At 38.4% G+C, this 20492-nt stretch overlaps 1 protein-coding gene across 1 annotated transcript; it reads right to left on the minus strand.

Moving 5' to 3' along the window:
• Positions 1–6683: 6683 nt before the first annotated feature.
• Positions 6684–17081, minus strand: LOC308308395 (urokinase plasminogen activator surface receptor-like; the record flags this gene model as incomplete). The annotated part of the gene is made up of 9 exons (XM_080753809.1): positions 16959–17081; positions 11010–11129; positions 10721–10855; positions 10341–10445; positions 9474–9611; positions 8478–8597; positions 8228–8362; positions 7063–7173; positions 6684–6874 (listed from the first exon to the last, which is right to left on the minus strand). The coding sequence occupies exons 1-9, from the start codon at positions 17002–17004 to the stop codon at positions 6684–6686; spliced, it is 1101 nt and encodes a 366-aa protein (XP_080609935.1). The 5' UTR covers positions 17005–17081.
• Positions 17082–20492: the final 3411 nt, after the last annotated feature.

Below are 20492 nucleotides of genomic sequence, written 5' to 3' on the forward strand. Positions count from 1 at the left end.
ATCCATCATGGTTAAAATGGAAGTTACAATGGGTTTATTTTGTATAGGAAGGTGGCGTGTCTGATAAAAAAATAATAGGCCTATAAAATATCTAAATACTGAATCAAGCAACTTCACAAAAGTAGACAACAAATATCACTTTAATCCTGTTGGTTCACTTTTGATTTGCTCTTTTTAGACTGCAAAGTGAGAATCAAACGGTACAAAAGCCAAGCCCTGACTGTGACCAGAGGTGCGCCGGTTTTGCTGTACTTCATCAAATTCGGCAAGTACAAAGTAGTGAGCTGTGGAGAGCAAGGTGACCTTCTGGTGGAAACCAGGGTGAGTTGTTCGGAATAAAATGAAATGTTGTCCAATCTGTAGGCTATGTTCAGAGCATGTTAATACAATATAACTTATACAATCTGTATGGTAGAGTATGTTAATACAATATAACTTATACAATCTGTATGGTAGAGTATGTTAATACAATATAACTTATACAATCTGTATGGTAGAGTATGTTAATACAATATAACTTATACAATCTGTATGGTAGAGTATTTTAATACAATATAACCAACAATCGGGGTGGTTGTATTTTGTCTCTCTGCTCTTCTATTCCATGACATTCCGATAGTGTCAAAGGCCATGTCTTACCCCAGGGCTCCACTGGCTGCGTCGCGTTGCTCTGCGTCTTGACGGCGTCATTGACGCAGACACGTTGCCGTCCGACTGGCTCCACTGAACGTGAATGTGTTGATATTTCAATCAAAGATCATAGGATATTCGCATTATCAACTGTAGTGTTATATATGCCTAATTATAATAATTTATGCTGTGTAAAGTGCCGGAAAAAAATTGCAGATATACAAGCTCACAACATGTCGAGTGCATGAATCTGTCATCATGCTGTTGTGACTGTGTCTGAGCTTGTAGATTGGCTATTTTCGGTACACCAGTCTAGCGCAGCCACGATAATGTATAGCCTAAAAATCTGTGTTCAGACTCAGTCACTCACTGCTGGCCTGTTTTTAGGAGGAAGAATTGAGAAAGTTGTTGCTTGTTGTGAACTTGTGATTAGCCTGTGGGAAGACCACTGTAATTACATAAAAAAATATGCAAGGAATTTTGGGACATCTAGTCACCCTTGTGAATGACGTGAATGGATATCCAACAGCAGAAAGGCACGTACGGTATATAGGCTACATTTAATATGCAATTACATTTAATCATAATTTATACATGACTGGACGTTGTGGACGCCGTCAAAAAATTGAACCGGGGCAATTTTCGAGTTTGGACGCCGGCACCGGAGCGTCCGACGTTGACGTTACCGTCGGCAGTGGAGCTCCCTTCATTGATTAAAACGGGAGCGTTCCCAACGTTGACGTTGACGCGACGCTCGACACGCTCGGTGGAGCCGGGGGGTTACCAAGCCACAGGATCTGACTCGAATCTATCTCCTGAATGTTTTTTTTCTTTTTTTTTTTCCTGCTATTTGTTATATCCATGAGTTGAATACCAAGGACTTCCGACCGTAAAAGGACTTATTTGGGATGCTCCTTTTAGGCAGGGTGTTTAACTGAACTTGTACTGTATTAGATTATTTTAATGTATTGACTATACTTGTTCTGTTCTACACTTTTGTCTAATAGAATACTCAATCAAATCAAGCAGGCCGGCTCTATTAGCTCTATTGTTAAACAAATGTGAGCAGGAAACCAGGTTCAAATCCGTGGTAGAAGAGGACAGTTCCATAGTGCAGCTTTAAAGACAGGGTGAAATCAAATAAATGTTTTCACACTTTTAGAGCATATCTGTAGTGACAATAAGGCCATACCTAACACTAGATGCCAAAAAAATAGAAAATATTTGTTTTGTGTATATTTATATCAAAGGTCCCTAAATAGGCCATTCTTAATTACTTCCTGTGAACAGAAATTCAAAAAGTGATGACATAGATAGACTTTTTGAATATAAATGAACCTTTGATTACATTCACCTGTTTGTTTCCCATTGCTGGCTCCCATTACTCCCATTACTCAGATTTTACATCCCATCGCCGGAAGGGCTGGTCCTTTCTCATTGGTTCAGAAACACACAGGCTTCCTTTTCAGACTGAAACTTCAAAATAAAATACCCAAAATAGTCATTTCATTGGGTCTTTAATGCTGAGCCCAGGCCTTGACGGGTCCTGAAACATCTTCCTGCTTCTCCTCTGGTTCTACAGGACAGCCTCCCAGACAGCGTTGTGGACCCCGGAGACAAGCTGTTGTTCTACCTGAGATCGGTCCCTGGACTCAGGAACACCTACACCTTCACGTCATCTCTCCATCCCTCCTTCCTGCTGGGATGTCATTTTAATGCTGATGCTGAGATGAAAGCGATCCTGAGTTCACAGTCACACGATGTGGTCGACGAACGTTCTCTTATGACACTGGCGCGTCCAAATGATGATGGCGATGGCGATGCACCGCCCACTTGTCCAGTGATGCTCCGCATTATACATTGAACTTCCGTACCGGCCGCCTGCAATGTCCCAGTCTACTGGTGGCACTCTTCTCATTTGTCAAAACATAGCCTATACCATGGTTCCCCAATTAGTTTTCCCCAAGGGCCAAATCATGTCTAGGGTACCAAGCCAAGGGCCACAACATTGCAGGGGGCGTCGGTGGCGTTCCCGCTACTCCAGCGACAGTTCAGCTATCGTCGTTGTCGGGTGAAAATCTTGTATGTCCAAAACCGTTTCTTTTTGCATTTATCATTTAAAAAATGACTTAAACTAGTGAAAACAGCCGATCTACAAGCACACTTGTAGATCGTGTGTGCTTGTAGATCTGCTGTTTTCACTACTTTTGTGCGACGGCCTTGTTTGATGAAGCAGAGCTTTACTTTGCGAAAGAACGTACACATTTTGAGATACGGGTTTTCCACCCGACAACGACGATATATTAGTGTTGTTGCTGCTCTTATACCAGCATTATTACTGGGGTTGGTGGGGGCCTGACAGTAGCCCCCCGCGGGCCGCAAATGGCCCGCGGGCCGCCTATTGGGGAACCCTGGCCTATACTGTATATTGTTGCCGTCGGTTAGAAACCTATTTAAACTGTTTGTGTTTTTTGGTAAATCAACGCCCTGTTTGATCAAAGGCCTACTACAGCGTCACACATCAAAACTTCAAAAGTAGCGGATCCACAAGCTCGAAACACGCGACAAAGCGACTCGTTTTGAGCTTGTAGATCTGATACTTTTGCTATTTTGGAATTTGAATCCAGAAAATGTTCCACCCGACAGAGACGATATAGTACAACGTTCTGGCTGTGCGTGCACAGATAATGAGGACGACTGTTGTAGCATTTATCTGTAGAACTTAAAGAACAACTCTGTTTTTTTACAAGTGTTCATATTTTAGATTGCAATTAGAGAAAAGAAAAAGTGAGTGTTAAAATGTTTTCATTTGCTTCGTTCTACTGTTTTATGGTGTTTACCGTGCTAAAATGTGGGGCATGCGTACGCATGGGATGGGGGCATGCGTACAAGTGGCTAAATGTGTCTTTTTAGACACAACAAGCCAGCAGTTTCCTTATTGCTATTTACAGTAACACTTCTAGCCCCCATAAGTCACATCCAACCATGAAAGGTTTCGTTGTATCTTGGGAATTGGCTTATTCTGTGTAAAATGACATATTTAGCCACTTGTATGCATGCCCCCAACCACTGAATGACTGAAAATGTCTCTAAAACAATAGAAAGAAGTAAATGAAATCATTGTAAAACTCATCTTTTATATTCTTTAATTACAATCTAAAATATGAACCCTTGTTGTAAAAAACTAAAGTTGTCCTTTAAAGCCTTGCATGTAGATAATAGACAATTTTTGTTAACCTGATAACATAATGTAAATCCCAACATGTATACAGGAGGCTAACTGAAATGTGTCACTGGATTTGATGTCAACAGTACATTGTCTTCCATATTACAGCAGTCCTCCTCAGCTACCCCCCCCCCCCCCCCACATATCTTTCTCCTGTCACAACCAAAGGACACAGAATGCTTCCTATACTGTAGCTTTCTTGTGTTGATCATTTTGACTATTGTGTGCATCTGTCATCGATTGTACATGTGATGCGTGTTAATAAAGATTACAATAAAGAATTGTATCTTTCCCTCCATGGTTAATGATTAACAATGGTCCTTAAATAAACAATAATGAACGTAGTATGCCACGCTAGTCATGCATCCTGTAGGAGTGATAGCAGTGTTATAGCTATAGTTATACTGTAGGCATAGTGTGGTTCAGGTTAGTATAAGGATCATATACAGTAGTTATAGTTACTGTACACATCATGGGTTAGGTGTGGTTCAGGTTATTATAAGGATAATATGGTTATAGTTACTGTATGGGTTGGGTTTGGTTCAGTTTCAGGTTAGTAGGCTACCGGTATATAGGCCAGTCAATCTAAGCTAAAAAAGGGCCTGACCCAAAAGTAATTGCAATAGTAATCATTGAGGTTTTTTTATGATCCTTAGGGTCATCCAAAAAACATGTTAAAAGTTTTCCATTATACCGGTATTCTTAGTGGATCAAGGTAAATTCTTGGGGGTTCAAGTTTGGGTCCCTTCACTTACAATACAGGAAAAAAAGATCCCAAAAAAATATTCTTTAAGTAGCATGTGAGGGGTCTAACTAGGGTTTTTTCATGATTCTGAATCCATTGCAAGCATTTGTTTCGCACGAAAAACATTCCTCGGGCTACAAATGGACCCACAAACTATGGTTTAGTGATGAGTCATCACTTTTCTGGTGTCAGCTCAGTTATTTGGGGCCAGTTTTTTGCCCGAGGAATGTTTTTCATACAAAACAAAACAAATTAATTGATGTTGATAAATCATGTGATGAAATTCTCTTAACACATTAAGACATCTGTGTCACATTTTACTTGAACAACTTTAACCATTATGTTAATTTATGAAAAACGCATGTTTCTATGTCAGTGTCAGTGGTTCTCAAACCTTTTCATATCAAGGACCCCCGAATTACATGTATTTGGCCAACAACCCCCATCCCAATAGTATGTATCAGGGACCCCCCAGAAGCAAATAGGAGTCGCTTTAAACAAGATATATTCAAAGATTTGCAAAACAAATCACGATTCTTCAAAAATAGCAGATCTACAAGCTCGTAGATGTGTTATTTTTCAATAGCCAAAGTAAGCTATAAAATAATGGTTAAAGTGGGTTGGGTTTAAGGTGTTATTTTATTCATTTACATATTGTGTATTCTTTTTCTTTTCATGTTGTTGTGGTTGTTGTTGTTGTTGTTGTTGTTGTAACAGTCATCTCTGCACTGCTGAAAAAGAGGGTCCCATGCAGCCCTCAGTGGGTTTTACCAGAATGAAATAAAGCTTGAAATAAAATGAACACATATTTCATTCATGTATTTGTTTATTTAGGAGGGACAGCATGTATTTATGAACAAAACACATCATGTAACGTAAATGCAGTACAAAGAATTTAGCAAAAACTGATGACATGATGCTAGTTGACATTTGTCAAAGGATCATTTTTGGAAATATGGAAACATCTGAAGGCCAAGGGGAGAGTGTTTTCTGCTGGTGTTTCAGTCCGAGTGTATCAATGGGTGCGTTCATAAATGCGCACCGGGTATGGTTAGGGTTAGGGTTAGGGTTAGTTTTAGGCATAGTTTTGCTGAGGTTAGGGTTAGGGTTAGGGTTAGGTTTAGGCATAGTTTTACTGATGTTAGGGTTAGGATTAGGGTTGGGTTTAGGCACTCACTACACTGAGCACACACCCGGTGCGCATTTTCGAACGCACCCTTTGATACACTCAGACTGAAACACCAGCAGAAAACACTCTCCCGAAGGCCAAGACAACTACACTGGTTTTATTTCGTATTTAGTTGCAGAGATGAATCTCTCTTTTCTGAATACAATGGTTTCATGACTAATGTTGAATTAATTATTGGTGTGGTTGTTTGGGTGAAGTCACTGCTCTTCCCTGGATATAAAGAACCTTTGCAGAGAGTTTTAATCTGAAACTGTGTGGCATATCATCTATGTTTTCATCTGAAACTATGGGGCACATCATGTTTTAATCAAACATAGTGTAAAACCAGAAGGCTTACAGCTGTCTGCAGAACTTATAGGATTAACAGTAGTACTTGTAGGATTAAAACTTGCAGGATTAATGAAGTGATCATAGGAGTAACAGCATTGATGATAGGATAGCAGTGATTATAGGAGTAACACTTGTAGGCAGTGCTTAATTTGTCAATGAATGCAGGCTGAGTGCATAGCCGCAACGTGGCACATGTGGCCAATCAGAACACTGGTTGTCAATCTATCAATTTGGAATGATCAACCTGAATAACTGGCATATTAAAGAAATATATATTTTATTGTTAACAAAATTATATGACACCATACAGCTTGTCATGTCACTGTCACCTAGGAAGCACCACATCACAAAGGTAACAAGACATTTAACAAAAACATGAACGTAATGAAAAAATGCTGCAGCCAAAAGGGTCTGTATTTGGAATGATGAGAACATAAATGACCAAACAGTTACAGCACTATTTTGATTGACAGAGAAGGTCCCGGATCTAATCAAAGAGATGAGGGAATGTTCCCCCTTGTTCCCCCACAATTAAGCACTGCTTGTAGGATTAACAACAGTGATTAGAGGACCAGTAGCAGGGATGCTAGGATAGCACTGATTATTGGGGTAACAGCAGTGGTTCCAGAACTTATAGCCCTAAAATCAGCATCGTTGCACAGGTCACCTTTACAGCAGACACCCCTAAGATTATCACAAATGCTCTTTGAGACGCAGCCCGCATGGGTCTCCACCTTTCCTTCACTGTCCTCCCCTGTGACAAAACAAAACGAAAAATATACATCTTAATACTCCACTATTAAAGAAGGTTTGAGAAACAGCGATATAGAAAACTGACACACACACACACACACACACATACACACACACACACACACACACACACACACACACACACACACACACACACACAAATGTGAACTACTGTAAATGGATCATTACCTGTTCCTGTGAAGCAGTGATCCTGATCAGCAGTACATGGAACAACGTGGGAGCAGTCGTCACCAAGACAAGTGTAGCACTTCAAACCGTTGAGAGTGGCGTCGACAGGAGCTGGAAGGGTTAAATGTATAAAATGTCATATTGATGATGTTTTCAATATTTAACCGTAATGTACAATGAAACAACATTCATATTTAAGAAGTTATAACATTCAAGTAACACCTTGGACAGCAGGTCTTCATAAATGTATTTTATCATTCCTTTGTACAGTGTTCTAGAGTTTATCATTCATATGTACAGTGTTTTGTAATATATTACTGTTGATTCCAAGTAATAAGTAATGTAATATTATTACTTTTCTTAAGGAGTAATATGTTATACAGTAAGTAACATATTATTCTCCTGAGTAATATTGCCCAACACTGTGTATTTAGCATTCATACTGTATATGTAGCCACGTGGTTATATTGTTTATCAAACAGATTAAAACACACAACAGATTGTACTTTTAAAGAACTCTGAAAATGTTTTTGCATCCTTCCAACAACTTCAGATGAATATTCAATTCAAAGACAGCATTTTTTCAGATATTTACAGATCTGAATTCTTTGTTCACAAAACATTTCCTACATTTACTCGATGACTCTGTCCAATTTACTCAATGACACTTTCTTAGATCCATCACTTTTAAGGGTGAAATGCAACTTATTTGTGATGAGATTTGTTGTCTATGCCCAGAATAGTTAAGCTCTATAAAAGCCTGTTGGGAGGAGAATTTAGGGCGAGTACATGGGTCCTCTATTTGTGTGAGAAATGCTCTTATTAAATGTAAGTATTACACAGGGTTTGATTGTCTAGAATGTATGATAAAGTATCTCATCTCCTGAATGTGATAGATGTAAACAATCTCCAGCAGACCTCATTCCTATGATATGTTCTGGCTTTGTCCTCCATACACAACTATTGGACGGAGATCTTCCATTCTATATCGCAGATCGTAGGGCAAAGAGTAGAGCATACTCCTTTGGGTGCTTTGTTTGGGGGTTTCCCCACATTGCCCTCGCTTTCTAAATTGGAAAAGGATGTTTTGGCTTTTGTTACACTGTTCTCCTACAAAGTTAAAACTAAAAATAACAACAGTAGATGGTTATATGTAGTTACTTACGTTCAATCACGTTGCAGAGGTCAGTGCTACAGCACTGGGAGAAATGAATTCCATCTTTATCACGCGCTGAGCCAGTAACACACTTATCAAATGGCACGCATTTCTTCTCAGTAACATCCATGTAGCCAACTGGACCTAAAAAAAAAAAAACAAGCAAGATATTATATCTCTACCAAATAATGTCAAATCATACTAGAAGGATATTGTTATCACAAAAATAAAATGCAGAGTTGATACCTCTGTTACGTACCCAGAGAGAGTCTGGTTGTTGCTGCACCACATTTATCAGAACTGTTAGTGCAGGTCTTTCGTTCATCAGTGCAGGTTCCATTACCTCCTGGGTTGCACTCGTAACATTCCAGAGCATATCCTGAAAAAACACATAAAGGTTACAATAGAAAACTAGAATAAATGCTTCTCGATCGGAGCACAGGTCTCCGCCAGGTCAGGTAGGTTATTGTGTTCCAGCAATGTTTGGAATTTGCCAATCAGGATGGAATATGAAAAATGGGATGAATCTGCCTTGATCATTTGACCATATAGAGAATGTGTACCGTTCTTTGTGATATTTGGACAAGATGAGTAGACAAAACAAAATCTGCCTCCTGGTGGCGCAATAATAGGGCAATGTTAAAAAGGTGGCATTTTGTTACCTCAAAGTGTGAATGTGCATGCAAAGTTTCAACGCAATCAGACGTTGTATTCATGATTTTGTTCAAAACAGACCACTCCTGCAAACTTAAGATGTAAATCCTAGCCAATCAGGATGGAATCTGATAAATCAAAGAGATCCCTCTTGATCACATGCCTAGATAGATCATGTGCACGGTGCACCGATTGGTGTGAAATTTAGATGAGGGAGTATAGGTTAATATTAAAAAAGATGTCCTACATAAGTCGGCCTCCTGGTGGCGCTATAAAAGTTGGATGTGAAAAATTCAAAGCAGCCCCTAGATTTACTCAGGTCGGTGCAGTTATAGAGGTAAAAACGCAAATCGGCCAGTTGAGGCTGATTTGGAAAAAAGACATTTCCTCCTCGGCCTAGAGGGAATGTGCGTGCAAACTTCCCACTAGGATGAAGGCTGGTGTACTGTATGGTGGGATGGTTATATCTCTGATTTCTTGGTGGCCAAAATAAATCGAGGGGATAGCAGACAGAATGTGGGTGTATTTATCATAAAAATACAATAGAATATGTGAAACCCACTGAATCCCAAAAAGATAAAAACATGAATAAAATACATACCTGTTCCAGAACTTTTAGCCCTAAAATCAGCATCGTTGCACAGGTGACCTTTACAACAGACAGCCTCTCCATCACGATCACAAATGCTCTTTGACATGCAGCCTGCAATGGGCTCCACCTTTCCTTCACTGTCTGTCACTGTGACAAAACAAAATGAAAAAAGAAACATTATACTACTCCTATATTAATGTTTGACATATTAAAGTCACACACACACACACACACACACACACACACACACACACACACACACACACACACACACACACACACACACACACACACACACACACATACCTTGACGTACAATACTGTCCCTACTTTACCAGTAAGACTCCCTAATCGGGATATAAGCGACCATCACGTCGCATACGCAAACTTTAGAAGGCAATCGTAGCCAATCAGGAGGGAATATGGGAAATGTGACAGATCCATGTTGATGACATGACTTTAGAGATACTGTGTACCACTTTGTGTGATTGTAGGCCAAAATCAGTAGGAACAGTGTCCAAAAATGGGCATTGCAAAAAAACGGTCTGATGATGGTGCTAAAAGATGGCCCTCTTTTAGCAGAAATGTGAGAAATGAGGTCTGGAGGTTATGGTTTGCTAGCCAAGGAGTGTGTGTTCAAAGTTGGCATGGATAGGGGCAACAGTGGCAGAGATATGAGTAGGGGAAAAGTGTGACTTGACGTGACTGACTGACTGACAGCCGTTGGAACTTTTCATAGTAACTTGGGACCTGACGGTCGCAATAATGCACCTCTATTCTATGTCTAGAACAATCATTGATCATTCTTCTGAACTGAGGAATGTGAACTATTTGGATGAACAGGAGAAGAATCATATAAATGCATCATCTTATTACCTGTTGAACAGTGATCCTGATCAGCAGTACATGGAGCAATGTGGGAGCAGTCGTCACCATCACAAGTGTAGCACTTCAGACCGTTGGGAGTAGCGTCGACAGGAGCTGTAAGGGTTAAATGTATAAAATGTCATTCTGATGATGTTTAAGTTTATTGTATAGTTGTCTGGGCTGGCACAGCTTAAAGTTATTACATCCATGTAAGAACACCTTGGAGGTACTGTAGTCTTCACATGTAGATCCTCATATGTACAGTGTTATAGAGTTAATCATTCATATGTACAGTGTTATAGAGTTTATCATTCATATGTACAGTGTTACAGAGTTTATCAAACATAGATTAAAACACAACAGATGGTTATGGTTATGTAGTTACTTACATGTGATCATGTTGCAGAGGTCAGTGCTACAGCACTGGAAGAATACAATTCCTTCTTTTGAACGCATTGAGCCAGTAACACACTCATCAACTGGCACACACTTCTTCTCAGTAACATCCACGTAGTTAACTGGATCTAAAAAAACAAAAAAAAACAAAAAAAAACAAGATATTATATCTCTGCCACATAATATCTTAATCATACTAGAATACTGTAATCTACGTACAACAGAGTTTTACCTATAAAAAAATAAAAAATAAAAGGTGATACCTCTGTTACTGTTACATACCGGTATAGAATCTCATTGTAATTGAGCGACATTTATCATAAATGCCAGGACAGGTCTGTATTTCATCAGTGCATACTCCTGTATCTCCCGGGTTGCACTCATAGCACCTCAGAGCAGATCCTGAGACAACAGGTAGAACACAGTCAGGTTAGAATACAAAACTAATGTAAACATTAAACACATTTACATCATACATGTGTATTAATTAAACTAATTAAACTGATGTAAACATTAAACGCATTTCCATCATTCATGTGTATTAATTAAACTAATTAAACTAATGTAAACATTAAACACATGTGTATTAGCAGCAGTGTGTTAGTTAGTTTAACTGTTCATCACTGTTTGATTTATCATCACTGAGGAATAGAGTTGGAAAGTGTTGGTGTGGAAATAACACTTCCAAGGAGTAATGTGTTATCATTTGATCTTTACACAAAGTACAGTATTGCTTTATTATTTTAAGTTTACAACTCCCTGTCAACTCCCTGATTATTAACAACATATGATTATTAACAACATATGATTATTAACAACATTTTGAAGATGTCTCGTTCTGTTCAGGACTAGCAGTAACTGTCAGGTTCATGAATGTAGTGAAAGTTGTGTATTTTCTTCCCTTTAAATGGAAATATATACTAAAGCAGACATGTGGTGTTGTGCAGTGGTTCTCAAACATTTTCACATCGAGGACCCCCAAATTTGTATTTGGCAGCGGATCTGAACATATTTTGTGGCAAGGAACAAGATTTTTTAATTATTATTCACATTTGAATTTCAAGATTCATATGTTAAACTGTTTCACAAATATTCAAGATTTCTATTTTAAATAGATCTATAAGTGAGCTGAGCTGAGACCGTCTATTTTCAAATTGCAGAATTTAGCTGGGGACCCCCTGCCTTCAAGGCAGTAGGCAACTATAGGCATGGGTGTGTCTGCACATGATTGGGATTAAATTAGATCTATTACTGTATACAGTGTAGGTGGAGATCTGTGATAATATCTACAGTAGGCCTACCAACAGTACTCAGTAGTTTGGTGTTGCTCAGAAGGTTGACATTCTGTCTGTGTGGCTTCAACAAACTACTGAGCAGTTGGTCCTCACACACATCAAAGACACCTTTGTGTTTAATGTGACTAGCATTAAGTTAGTGTCCCAGGACAGTCACGCTTGTGTTTTGATTCCCACAAATTTCAAATGCTTCTGCCCGCCTTAGAAAGAATATACATTTATAAACTATGAGTCTTGCAATGGACCTGCATGGTGTACACTATACACTATACAGCCTCCTCCAAATGAAATGTAGATTTCCGGGAGAGGCTTGTTCACAAGTATAATAATAATATATTCTTCATAGTTCTGTGTTTTATTTGTCTGTCATTTAATGTTGTATGAGTATGAGTTGTACAAAGGGACCCCAAGTTGAAACAATTGAGCCCAAAAGCTTTCTTGTGGTGTTATTCCTTGAAGTTGACCTTGTACCAGTGAACTGTACCGTCCTGTACCTTTTCCTATGCAGACCTCTACTAAATTAATCAATCAATGAATGAATCAATCAATCAATCAATCAATGAAATAGAGTAGAAATTAAAGCAGCTGTCATTTCATTTCCACACTGAGTTGTTGACACTTTCAACCACAAGAGGGCAGCGACAACCAGCCTGTGATGTGTAAATAATATTATAGGCTATATAGATGTTTGTAGATATTCTTCCCTTTCTTTCTTAAGGAAATAACGAGACGATATGAACAATGCACCCACTGCTTTATTTCTGTAAACCTGTGATAAAGCAGATACTTTATGTGTCCTACTGCAATCTCCACCTGATATAATGTAGAATTAAACACCACTATTAGAGACATACATTTATTATGTCAGTAGGATCAAACACCACCAAAAGTTTGCATAGGAAAAGGTACAGTTTCATGAAGGTACAGTTCACTGGTACAAGGTCTACTAAAAGGAGATCCATGAAAAGACTAAGCTTATTTCCACAGGAAACCATTTAACCCATTCAGGCCGGGAACACATTTTGCTATTTGTTTTGTAGGCCAATTTCTGATTTAGCCCTATTCTATAGGTTAGGCCTAAATGGGTTAAGTATCTCATATAACATTGAATGACAGACGAATAGAACACAGTGCTATGCAGTAGATATGTAAATAAAATAAAATGAGATAAACAAAAATAAGAAAACAGTAAGTCTAAACAAACAGTAAGTATATACAAAGAAGGGGTAGGGGAGGGTAGGGCTGGGCTAGGTTAGTTTTTTTTACCAGTTGCGAACGGCTTCTGCCTGTAATTGGTTTTTCAGGGCAATTTTAAAGGATGCTAGTGATCCACACTCCTTTATGGCCTTCGGTAAGGCTTTCCACATTTTGGTGGTATAGCAGAAAAAAGAGTTTGACCCTTTGTTGGTTTTGACTCTGGGTTGAAAGTGATCTGTGGCGCTGCCTCTGGTGTTGTAATTATGGACATCCTTAATGTTTATAAACTGAGATGGGTCGTTCCTAGTATTCTGTGCCATTTGTGTCCCCATGACATAATACAGCATATCTAGTAAAATAAGCAAAAATACGAATTCCTAAAAGTGACTTTTACAGGTTCTCCACCTTAGAAAAAGAAAGAAAGAGTACTCAGGGTGAATTAAATTTAGAATAATCACGGCGATACTCGACGATATTAAAGTAATATCATTATGATTATATAGTAGTGTATTAGTAGTGGTGTATTCTAATGTTTCTCACCAAATGTTATTAATTGTGATATTTTTTTAGCGTTACAAATCTTGAAATTAATGTGTGTCCCTCAGTTTACTGTCCACTCATGTTATGCTGCAATCCACCTGTAAATGCCCCCTGAATATTCCTCCAGCCACATGACTTCAGAAAGTAGCATATTTTTGATAGGAAACCATCCAACATAAGAAGTATAAGTATCATGGTTTAATTTGCCTTTTGATCAGTGTTTTAGGTTGCATTACTGTTGTGGTGGAAAAATAACATGTCCACCTGTTACACTTAACTATAGAGGAAATTGATACATTTTCACAATTCTGAAAATATGTTTAACAAATATAAATAATCTTACTCAGTGTTCCCAAAGTGCTACCATATTCGTCATTACATGAGGAGTAATTGCCGTTAGCATAACATGTCCCCCCTGTTATGGACATTTATCCCATTCATGTGTGATGCATTTGGTCAACATTTTTGGGAAATAATTAATTAAGCTGGACAGATATATTTTTCCGACAACAGAACATGTCCTCTTTAATAAAAAAATAAATACATCCTGTAAAAAAAAAGAAGAAGAAAAAAAAATATATATACACTGTATATACTTTTTTGAAAAGGTTTCTAGGCTGAAATGTCACAGAATACTAGGAATGACCCAGATAGAAACTTTGCCCCATTGCACACCTCCAAAGGAAAGCAGACAGCAACCATGCAAATGGTGTCATGTGCGTAGTGCGCACATGTATTGATAGTCGAGACCACAACATTGTTTATTAGACATTAGAATTACCGGTAGGCTACTATGATTAGTGCTTTGCAATTAGCCTATTGGTCATCATGGGGACATACTCATTGCAAGGCCTCCCTCAGTGCACCACACACTGTCAGCTGCCACATTCTCTCACAAAGCACTGCAGTCCATGTTAACCACACAACATTACATGAAGGCCAACCACAGCATGCAGGGTATATTTATATATAAATGAACGCTAAGTGCTGCATGTTGGATATTTGGTTTACCAATATGATTAGAGCTTTCTTTATAATGTTGTTAAAATCCAATTGATGCAACAGGTGATTCAATGGACAGGTTAGATGAGAACTCCTTCTAATGCTATGGACCAGAGCTAGTTCTAATGCCTGCTGGGGGACCCCCTGCACTTGCTACCCCTCCCTTACGTCATGGTTCTCAACCTTTTCAGGCCACGAGTCCCACGACCCCCAAAATAATCATATTCTAACTGGGGACCCCCCACCCTGATGAGCGCTAAGAGTTGAGGCATTACATTTTGGATAACACGGTTCTATTGTGAAAATAGCAGATCTACATGGCTATTTCTTACAAATTCTGACTCACAATATTTAACCATTTGCCCAATGTTTCATTTGTCATTTTAGAGGTATTATAAAGTCATGAAATTGTCACTTTAGAAATGTGCAGACACCCTCTATACTAGGGATGTCCCGATACCACTTTTTTGCTGACCGAGTACAAGTACGAGTACTTCATTTTGAGTACTCGCCGATACTGAGTACCGATATGAGTACAATTAATAATACAAAATGTCTTTAAATTACGTCTGTTTTGTTTTTTTATCAGATGTTCCTCACTTTCTGGCTGTATATAACACATTAAATTGCATTGCTTTCCCAGAACATGGCACAACTGCCACACATTTCACTTTTTTTTTCAAGTTTAGCCCATGGAAATTCCTGTACTGTGCATGATCTTCTAGATCTGCTATGCTCAAACATTTTGTATTTTTACTTTTGATACTTTAAGAGAGAGAGAAAGGCGAAGTGGCGGAACACACAGGGTACTCGGGCGCTTTGTGAGCAGTATCTGACGAGTACCGATACCGCAAAATAGGCCGGTATCGGGGCGAGTACCGATACTGCATCCCTACGTCTATACACTAAAATGTTATTTTGGTTTGTTTACTGCGAGAAAACAATGTTGCACGTTAAGCTAATCATCTGGGGACCCCCCAAAATTATGTGGGGACCCTCCCTGGGGTCCCTACCCACAGGTTGAGAACCACTGCCTTACGTCACTGCCTACATTTAGCTCTACAACATTGTACTAATGACATGTTGTTTGTTAAACATTAAAGAAACATTATGGTTCTTGGTACAGAGTTGTCATGTTAAAAAAGCCTGTCAACTGAACAGCAGCAACTTGATGCTTTTGGGGTTGACATGCATGATGTCCTATAGCAGGGGTCTTTAATAGGGGGTCCTCAGAGTTACCACAGGGGGTCCTCCAAAACTTTTTATATTTACCACTTGAACCCTAGCGTCCATATTCTGAGAACTTTAGCCCGAAATAGCCGATCTACAAGCTCACAACGCCTCGTTGTAGATCTTGTAGATCGGCTATTTTTGGCGTACAGGGGAAAAAGAGCAGACTAAGTACAAATTGAAAGGTCAAGTGTATTCATCTGTTTATTCAAAATGTTTGTCGACTGCATTTTTCTCACTGACGAAAACTAAATAAAAACGAAATAAAAACTAAGCTGTGATGACAAAAACTAAGACTAAATATATTGACAATTTCGTCAACAAAATACAAACTAGACTAAAACGTTCGGGAGGGACTAGTGGAGAAGAGAGTAATTTTATGTTTGGTTGCTCTCAGGTGTTGCGTGCTGAAAATAGCAGATCTACAAGCTCACAACGCGTCGCAGCGCACGCCACGTTGTGAGCTTGTAGATCGGCTATTTTCAGCACACAACCAAGTGTAGTCATTACGATGCCACCAAGGCCTGCCAAAATACATTTTAGTTGACAAAAAATAAAAAAATAAAACTGTAGATTTAGTCGCCTAAAAATGTATGATATTTAGCTAAAATTAGACTAAAACTAAAGCTTTTCAGGTGACTAAATTATGGCTAAAATTAAATGACATTTCATTCAAAAGACTATGACTAAAACTAAATCAATATGTGCTGTCAAAAACAACATTGCTCTGAAGGCTGTTGAGTTGAACAGCAGTGACTGTTTCTTTTTGAAAGCAGAGCAACTGTGGTTCTGCAAGATTAATGATAGATATTTTAATTAGAGAAATAATGTAGCCTTAAGAAAGGACAATTTCTCATTTGAAGCAAAATTGTTCTTGGTTTGAAGAGATGGCAGACAAAATGTGTGTGGAATAAATTCTAAACAAATAAAGAAAAAATAAAACCTCATTAAACCCCAAATAACATACCTGTTGGTAACAGCATGAACCCAAGGATGAGAGTGATCAGATGCATGGTGTTGAACACTGAGGTTCAAAACAAGCGCTCCTTTACCAGAACCAGCAGGACCCACGTTGCTGTCTGAAACTCTGAGGTTCAAATGAAACTCTGAACTCACTTAGAGCTTCTAATACGACTGAGAAGGAGGCGTGGTCTCTGGATGTAGTCATTTCTCCTGAATCATGTGATTAGTAGTATTTGAATGACGTTTGTTTGTTAGAAAATATTAAAACACCCAAAGGGCCGACTATATCTCATGTAGGCTGCTTTCGGTCAGACCACAACAAAGTCACATAATATGCATCTCAATTGCAATATTGTTTTTAACTATGACCATCGATATTTTATATCAATGGTCTTTTGTCAGGTGTGTGCTCTGAACAATACACAAATAACAAACGTGGAAATGATACCATACAACAGGGATACTCAAACTTCTGAGCATGTGGGCCACATTACAAAAATGTCAATGGGCCGTGGGCCGGGTGACAAATGATATTACCTGATAACTTCTCTCTTTTATTTGCTTTATTTCCACATAACATGAGACAAGACAACATGAGATTACTACCGTAATCAAATTAATTTGATAAATTTTCTCTCTAATACTGTAAGTCTGTGCAATTAGCATATTCCACACAAACACTAAAACATACTAATGTACATGTGTCTGCTATTTGTCTGTGTTGTCGTCGATCTGTCTGCCTGCAATCAAGGTAAAAAAATAATATATATATATATATGTATATGTATATGTATATGTATATGTATATATACATATATATATATATATATATATATATATGTATATGTATATGTATATGTATATATATATATATATATATATATATATATATATATATATATAAATATATATATATATATATATATATATATATATATATATATATATGTATATATATATATATATATATATATATATATATATATATATATATATGTATATGTATATGTATATATATATATATATATATATATATATATATATATATATATAAATATATATATATATATATATATATATATATATATATATATATATATATATATACATATATGTTTTGTCCATTACAGTATCTCTGGAATGGAAGGTCCAATCTGCTCAGTTTAAAGCTTGTTGGATGCGTGACTTAGAGGACAAACTGTGCCGCGGGCCAGAAGGGCTGGAGTTTGAGTATCACTGTGAGAGAGAGAGTTAACAAACCCGCAGATGCACCTTTGCAAACATTTTTGGGGTCATTTATATATTGGATATTAATTTGATCAGACTCGCCTTCCCTTTCAAACCCATTGTAACTCCATTTAAACCAACAAACAGGGTCTCCTCATACATTCAGTCACCACAATCAAGAACGGGTGTTTTCGATGAATCCATCACGCTTAAAATGGTGTTTGAATAGGAATGGGACCTGTATGGGGAGTGTCTGTTAAAATGAATATGAGATATCTAAACACTGAATCAAGCAATGAAGAGTGCATAATGCACAGATTCCCTTTATTTTGTGTTCACAAAAGACCAAGTCGATGTTAAAATGACCCCCAAACATGTTTAAAAGTGAAATATCCCTATAAAGCTGATATAAGCAGTTTTCTGCTGAAACAAGCAGCTTATTTGCCGATCTTTATTTTTATTTTTAAATTGTATTCCATCAGACGGCTAACAATGCTCTCTAAAGAAATGTAGTCTCTGTGACATTTCTATAGGGACAGGAGTCTGCCTCCAACACTGTTCTCTGATCTGTGAGTTAAGCTCTGTCACTGACTCACTGGTCCAGAAGTCCTGGTGAAAACAACTTGCTGAAGGACTGTATCGTCAGACCTCTCCTCTTTCAAAAACAGGCAGTAACTAAACGACAAATAACAACGTAAAGATGCTTCATATTGATTAGCATCAACTACACCAGGGTTCCCCAATTAGTTTTCCCCAAGGTCCGAATTATGTCCACGGTACCAAGCTGAGGGCCACAGCATTGCAGGGGTCGACGGTGGCGTTCCCACTACTCCAGCGTCAGTTTTCGTTGTTGTCGGGTGAAAATCTTGTATGTCCAAAACCGTACGTTTTGAATTTATCATTTAAAAAATTATTTAAACTAGTGAAAACAGCCGATCTACAAGCACACAACGCCTCGCGGTGCGAGGCGTTGTGTTCTTGTAGATCTGCTGTTTTCACTACTTTTGTGCGACGGCCTTGTATGATTTGCGAAAGAACGTACAAATTTGGAGATACGAGATTTCCACCCGACAACGACGATATACTAGTGTTGTTGCTGCTCTTATACCACCATTATTACTGGGGTTGGTGGGGGCCAGACAGTAGCCCCCCGCGGGCCACAAATGGCCCGCGGGCCGCCTATTGGGGAACCCTGAACTACACGTTATAATTCAACATCACTGAGGAGTGATTTTAAAACCTTAGATTTCAGTCCGTCTTGCCAGTTGCACTTTGGGAGGTTCACTTCACACCCTGCCTGCCTGTGGTTTCCTGTTTCCTGCTGCCTTCCCAGCATGCTCCTCTTCAGAGGCAGTTACCATGGCAACAACTTCCTGTTCTAATGGTTCATCTGTTCTGATGTGTTCAGTTACCATGGCAACAACTTCCCTGTTCTTGTGGTTTAATCTGTTCTGATGTTTTCTTTCTTTCTTTTTTCTACAGATTTTCACCTTAAAGGTCAAAGGTCAAAGCATTGTGCTCTTTACCTCTCTTTGCAAAATCTTGACATCCGAGGTCCCAGTACCTTGACTCAGAAACAATGTTAAAATATAATAGAACACATTTATTTACAGCGCTGTAACAGTCACACACGTCATGTACACACGTCCTACACCAAAGACCCTCTTCCTGACTCTCTGCTAAAACAGAGGTGCCCAAAAGGTAGATGGTGATCTACCAGTAGATCACCAAGGGTGTGCAGGTAGACCACATGACATGCCTCTAAAAATATATAATTAAAATATAAAAAGAATATGTCAATCAATATGACATCAAGAGGGGTCTGTCAGCTCCCTTCATGGCTTCTAAAGTAGGCAAACCTCCAATGCAATACTTTGTTCAGTCAGTAGCATTACAAAGAACCCCAAAACCTACCACTTCCATACAGAATGGGATGAAGACATTTCCCCCAGTATTTCCCCATTTATTTCCCCCTTACAGTAAGTGTGTTTGTCTAAAATGTAAAGTCAGTGCTGCTATTCCAAAGCCCCCCTCAGGCCCTCAGCTAAAACATTTTGGATGGGTAGATCAGGTTGAGCAAATCATTTTAACCCTGAACACATTATGACGCAATATTTTATGCTTTAAATATAAAGAAAATAGCTACGCGAGCTTGTATATCTGCTATTTTTGAAAAATCTTGGAAATTAGAATTTTGACCGGATTCTATAAGTGTCTTTTGAATCCTTCTAAGATTTTTGGAAAAAACCTATGTTTCTATGTCAGCAATCTGGTCAGCCATCGTCAAAGAAAAGGTCCTTTTCACTTAAAT

The sequence above is a fragment of the Nannobrachium achirus genome, assembly GCF_963921795.1.
Source record: "Nannobrachium achirus genome assembly, chromosome: 2".
Classification (NCBI taxonomy): domain Eukaryota; kingdom Metazoa; phylum Chordata; class Actinopteri; order Myctophiformes; family Myctophidae; genus Nannobrachium; species Nannobrachium achirus.